This window comes from Suricata suricatta, chromosome 4 (assembly GCF_006229205.1).
Source record: "Suricata suricatta isolate VVHF042 chromosome 4, meerkat_22Aug2017_6uvM2_HiC, whole genome shotgun sequence".
NCBI lineage: Eukaryota > Metazoa > Chordata > Mammalia > Carnivora > Herpestidae > Suricata > Suricata suricatta.
In genome coordinates, this window is record NC_043703.1 from 140731953 (window position 1) to 140738518 (window position 6566).

At 44.6% G+C, this 6566-nt stretch overlaps 1 protein-coding gene across 1 annotated transcript in view; it reads left to right on the forward strand.

Moving 5' to 3' along the window:
• Positions 1 to 6566, forward strand: part of LOC115290732 (xanthine dehydrogenase/oxidase-like) — a 64203-nt gene that overhangs the window by 44640 nt on the left and 12997 nt on the right. Inside the window, exons 18-22 of the mRNA XM_029938557.1 lie at positions 96 to 220; positions 1003 to 1136; positions 1554 to 1641; positions 2735 to 2821; positions 6351 to 6542. Coding sequence (XP_029794417.1) covers positions 96 to 220; positions 1003 to 1136; positions 1554 to 1641; positions 2735 to 2821; positions 6351 to 6542 — 626 coding nt within the window. The remainder of the gene's footprint in view (positions 1 to 95; positions 221 to 1002; positions 1137 to 1553; positions 1642 to 2734; positions 2822 to 6350; positions 6543 to 6566) is intronic.

Below are 6566 nucleotides of genomic sequence, written 5' to 3' on the forward strand. Positions count from 1 at the left end.
GTCTGGGAGCAGCTGGTTCCTGCCCGGGGCCCTGGGTGAGTGCACTCTCCTTAAGCAAAGTCTGGCTCACCATGGGGGTCGCATTGCCTCCCCAGGTGAGTTGCACATCGGTGGCCAAGAGCACTTCTACCTGGAGACTCACTGCACCATCGCTGTCCCAAAAGGTGAGGCAGGAGAGATGGAGCTCTTTGTGTCTACGCAGAACACCATGAAGACCCAGGTAGTCATCCTGGGGGTCAGCTCCAGGGCCTGTGGAGGGCACTGGGAGGCATCTGGAAGAGTAGGGGTTGGCGATGTGGGACATGGGAAGAAGGAGATCTGGGCTGGTCCTGTAGGGGATTTGCAGGTAGTGGCCCTGAGCCAGACCCTGTCAACCAACAAGCCGGTGTCACTGAGTTGCTCTGGAACTTATCTTGGTTTTCTCATCCACAAAATGGGCCTGGTAAGGTGTTGTAACGATTAGATGTTTACTAACAAGGTAGCGCCTAGTAAGTGTTAGCTTTTATTATTCCAGTGAGATCTATGCCCTTGGTCCAATCATAGCTGATCTCAGTCTCCTCATCTGTAAAACGTGGGTGATGGGTTTAGTGATACCCACAGAGACCACTAAATTATCTGTGGCAGCTCAAATATTGTCCATTTCTCTATTACTGGTAAGGCGACAGTGGTGGCCGGCGTTTCGGGCAGCTGGTCCGACCCCCACAACTCATCTGAGCCTGGCTAAATGGAATGATCTTTGGCTCTGAAAGTCTGCTGTGGCCAGCTGCTTGCCCCACTGGTTAGAAATAAGTGTCTGAATTGAGTCTGCAGTGATGAATGAGTGTTTGACTCCAGCAACATGAGCTCAAGGGCTGCCTGGGGAGGTGAGGGAGATTCTGGAATCAAGGAATTTCAGAATTCACAGCAGTAATTAGGCTCATGGGAGGTGGGTAGGCTCAAGGTGAGGCTGAAGTAAATCCTCGATGATGCGTTCAGTGCAAATAATTTTTCTTTTGTCCACAGAGCTTTGTTGCAAACATGTTGGGGGTTCCGGCAAACCGGATTTTGGTCCGGGTGAAGAGAATGGGAGGGGGCTTTGGGGGGAAAGAGACCCGGAGCATCGTGGTGTCCACAGCAGTGGCCCTGGCTGCATACAAGTGAGTCCTCCTAGCCAGTTCAGGGAAGGAGAATAAGGCTGCCTCTGCCAGGAAGGTTTTCTGGATTTCTCCCTTTTAGAAGTAGATTCCCCTTGCTTTGATTTTTCACAGCCTTCTGTGTTTAGGACCCTTGGGCATTGAGGTGAGGGGAACACCACCTGTTTCTTTGTGTTTGATGCATGGGTCCATATTTTGTCTCCCCTGCCTGGCTGTGAGGCTCTAAAGACAAGGGCACCCATCATATCCTTGTATTCCCCATGTGTCCAGCACACTAACTAGACAACAAAGCAGCTCAGCCCCGGGTCTCCTTGTGTGCCAGGTGGATAAAGGAGTCTCCAGGCTGTTTTCATCCCTGGGACCCAAAGACTGGGCTGTTGCAGGGGCTCCTGGGTTCTAACCCTCTGATGCCTCCCTTAGGACTGGTTGCCCCGTGCGCTGCATGCTGGATCGTGATGAGGACATGCTGATAACTGGTGGCAGACACCCCTTCTTGGCCAGATACAAGGTTCTAGATGTCACAAGCTACGTTGGGGGTGGGAAGGGAAGTGCCATCTCACTGGGAAACTTAGAGATGACGATCCAGGGATCCAGGGATCCTGGGATGTAATCTTAACATTTTTCATGACTACCTGTAGAATTTCAAAGAAGAAATAACAACTAGAAAAGTTTCAATTGGCCAACAGCAACCTAGAGGGGTGATGCTGGGGACCACCTCCCAAGTGAGGTCGCAGTGTGGTGTTTATGCCTTTCCTGAATTTTCTCTGGCCCACATCAAGTTTTCTCCATTCAGGCTCAGAAGCACAATTTTTTAGCAGCCCTGGGTAAATCCATCCTGCAGAATGACCTAATGTCAATGTGTTCACAGCCGGATGTAAAGGCCAAAATGACTACTTAGTAATTTACAGTGAGAAATAAAACTGCCAGGTTGTTAGGGTGGGCGCCTGCTCTGTGTGTGGTGGTCCCTTTTCTGGGTCTCCATGGATGACCATGCATCCTGTCCCTCTAAACACCAGTATAACTTATCCCATCCCACTCTGAGAGCCTTTCTCTCCATGAGCTGGCTTTGAACATTCCCCCTTTGACCTCTTCTCATTTTGTTTCATGATTGAACTCCCCCAAAGGGATTCTATTTCCCTAATTCCCAAATTCTTGTGGTCCTGAAGAATGTCCCAGGTCCCCACTTATGAAATGGCCTGTAAAATTGTTCTGATGGCTACATAAGGTCAGGGACATGAAAGCACATTCCTGCTTGTTTTGGCTTGCTGGCCAAAAGGTGTGGGCGCCTCTCCAGTATCTCTCTGTTTCTCTTTCCAGCTCTCCCCTCTCTGCCTCTTCACTCCCTGACATAGAACCAGAGCCAGTGTAGGTAGAAGGAAGGGGGAGTGTGGGGAGAAGGTGTGTCCTGGGTTGAGGACCCATGGATCATCACTGGAGAGATGTTAGTTTCTCTCTACTTGACCTGTTAAGCTTGGGTGACCTCATTTACATGGTGTGACGTCTTGTTCTTTCGGCTTCCTCCAGGTGGCATAGGTGGGAAGGGATGTATAGAGCTAGGCAGAGGAAGCGGACTATTGAGAAATCACTCTCCTTTTCATCAGGTTGGCTTCATGAAGACCGGGAGGGTTGTGGCTCTGCAGGTGGAGCACTACAGCAATGCGGGGAACAGCATGGATCTCTCCCAGCATGTGAGTAGGATGCACCCCTGCATCCTGGGAGTGGTGACTGGGAGGTCAAGGGTGGGTCCCACAACCATAGAAGCATAGGCCTCCTCACTTCCTGCCTGTGACTACTGCAGTGACCTCCCGATTGTCCCCACCTTCAGGTTCTCCACCCTTGGTTAATCTCTGAAGCACAAAGATAATCCTATTACTTTGCTCTTTGAAAATTCTTCCTTTGGGGTGTCGGGGTGGCTCAATCAGTTAAGCATCATCAGATTTCAGCACAAGTCATGATCTCACGGTCTGAGATGAAGTCTTGTTTAAGAAAAAAAAAGAAATCCTTCCTTATTTCTCAAGATATTTTGCCAAGCAAGCAAATTTAGTTACAAAACTTTATGCAGAGTATGGTGGCATTATGTGTATGTGTATGTAAAATGAAAATATATCTCTATAATACATATACAGGTATGTATTATACAGGGTACATGTACATATATATACATATATATGTAGTATAGATATGATGATGTGCAGGGAAAATTCCAAAAGAACATACACTAAACAGTGATTGGATGGGATGGAGGGGGGAGACTCACTGTCATTTTCTGTGTAACACATATTTGCAATGCTTGAATTTTAAGTAATGAGTTTCTTTCTTCTTCCTTTTCTTAGTAACTGTTTCACTGAAATATACAATTTAATAGTTTTTAGTAAATTTGAAGAATTATGTAGCAACTATCATAATGTAGTTTTCGAACATTTCCATCACCCAAAGTGATCCCTATTCTCACCCCCTATCCGGCCCAGACATCCACCCTCCTACTTTCTGTCTTTATAGATTCTCCTCTTTTAGTTCATGCATATAAATTGACTCGTATACTATGGAATCTTTTGCGTTTGGATTTTCCCCTCAGGATTGATTATTTATTTATTTAAAATTTTATTTATTTAAGTGATCTCTACAACCCCGAGTTCAAGAGTGGCACACTCCTCTGTCTGAGCCAGCCGGGCGTCCCTCAGAAAAATGTTTTAAGATTCATTAGTCTTTCATTCTTTTCTGTTTATAACATTTCATTATATAGCTAGGCCATATTTTGTTGTCTACTCACCACTTAAGAGACATTTGAGTTGTTCCCAGTTTTTAGCTTTTGTAAATAAGGCCACTTTGAACATTCTCATACTAATCTTGGGTAGACATGAAATTTTGTTAATTCTTGTTAACTCTTTGTTAATTTTGGAAATTAACAGTTAGCTTTGTGGTACTACTTTATATATATTTTAAAAGGTTAATTTCATAACCATACCAGTTACAAATGCATAGATTCTTCTTGTTAAAGTAAGTCAAAAATTTCGGGGAAAACAGAAGTTCCCGTTGAGCCCCCACTCTTCATGCCATTCCCCTTTGCTAGGGGTTAACAGGCTCCAGTAGAAAACTTCACACTTTAGATGTAGTATGAAAACTGCTCCAAAAAAGCAACACATTTAGTATTTTCACCGTTTACAACATGTGCCTTTTGGTGTTGTAGGGAAAATCAGGTTGAAAAAGATACAGTGCTTGTCCCCAAAGATCCTAGAAGCTTTTAAATTCAATCCAGCAAACATTTATTGAGTGCCTAGGGTGGCAACATAAAGAAGAAGATATGGCATTGTTCCTGCCCCCAGGAAGTTCATGGTATGGTGGGGTGACAGATAATAAAAGACAAAATGAAATAGAAGTACAAGTTAGACAGAGTGCTAAGGGAAAGCACAAATGGAATTAATTGAGACATACTAAAATCATCTAGGATGACTAAGACTAAAATAATCAAAGGCACAAAAAATAGCCCATGGGAGAGGAGAGGGTATACATGGGGAAGTAAACCAAGCCCAAAGTGAAACAAATAAAAGCTGCCATTGATCTCATCAGAGAGATGAGTTATCGCACCTTCAAGAAAGACTAGGATATCATATACGTGGAGCAGTCGGAGAATAAAAATGAACTCTGGTGAACTGAAACTCTGAAAGCAAAAGGATTGAAAGAAATTTCAGCAAATCTCCCCAAGCAAACAGGAGACATCAGAAAAATAGGAAAGAGAACACAAGAAAATTGGAGGACTAGTCCAGCGACCCAAATAAAAGAAGTTTCAGAAAGAAAGGAAAAAAGAGAGAGGAGGAAACGATCAAGAAGTAACTCAAATATCCCCAAACTAATGAACATACATTTTAAGATTAACAGAGTCTGTATAGTAACAAGCACAATGGAAAAAATACTAAGTTATATCACTGTGAACTTGGAGAAACCTGGAGATTAAGATTTTACAACTAGCAGGGAGGAGAAAAACACAACTATTTTTAAGAATTGGAAAGACATTGATTGGATTTGTCCAGCTGGAAAGCTTGAATGTACTACTAAAATGCCGTCAGAGTGCTGAGGGAAACTGGAAAACCTCATTCCAACCTAGAATCCTATATATATCCCAATCATTACTTAAGGGTGAAAGTACAAGATATGCATGTTTCAAAAGTGTACCCCATGAAGTATTTGACTCTTTAAACTATTTGCCATAGAACTTCAATGGGGAAAAAACCTCTTTATTGTTTTTTAGATTTTTTTAATGTTCTTTTTTTATTTTTGAGAGACAGAGAGAGACAGTGGGAATAAGGGAGGGTCAGAGAGAGAGGGAGATACAGAATCTGAAGCAGGCTCCAGGCTCTGAGCTAGCTGTCAGCACAGAGACCGAGATGGGGCTCAATCCCACGAACCGTGAGATCATGACCTGAGCCAAAGCTGGACGCTTAACCGACTGAGCCACCCAGGTGACCCAAGAAACTACTTTAAAAATAATTCAGGGGTGCCTGGGTGGCTCAGTTGGTTAAGTATCTGACTACGGCTCACGTTAAAATCTTAAGGTCTGTGAGTTCACACCCCGATGAGGCTCTGTGCTGACAACTCAGAGCTTTGAGCCTGCTTCAGATTCTCAGTCTCCCTCTCTCTCTGCCCCTCACCAACTTGTGTTCTGTCTCTCTCTCACTCAAAAAAGTAAGCAAACATTAAACAAAATTAAAATTAATTCATAAAATCACCAATATTTTCTTAGAGGCAAGTGACCAGTCCTAAGCAGGGAGTCTGGAAAAAATTTCCCCAGGGAGGAGCTGAATGAGGATGTTGGTAGGTGGGTAAAGTGGGAGCGGGGGCATGTCAGGTGAGAGTAACATGTAGTCAGAAGAGAGGATAAAAAAATATATTGGGGAAAAGTCTTAAAGAGTCTTGACCATGCAGAAAGATGTATGGACTTTACTCTGAAGAGAACAAGTGTCATTCCTAAGCAAGAGGTTGACCTGAAATGACCTTATATTTTAATTTGAGGCAGAGATAAGAGGAGGGAGAGATGCAGAGGCCAGGAGTCCAGTAAGGAGGCTGTTCAGTACCAGGGAAGAAAGAATTTGGGCCTGAGGAGGGGCAGTGACCCGCAGGACTGGGAAAGGCAAGGATGGGTGCAGCCCTCCACCTCCCGATTTTGAGGAGCCAATGAATACAGTGCACCGCTCTCTCCCATTTTGGTTTTCTCTGCTTCAGATAATGGAACGAGCCTTATTACACATGGACAACTGTTATAACATCCCCAACATCCGGGGCACTGGGCGGTTGTGCAAGACCAACCTACCCTCCAACACGGCTTTCAGGGGCTTTGGGGGACCCCAGGGAATGCTCATTGCCGAGTACTGGATGAGTGAAGTCGCAGTGACCTGTGGGCTGCCAGCAGAGGAAGTAAGCTGGGAATTTGGTGGCACA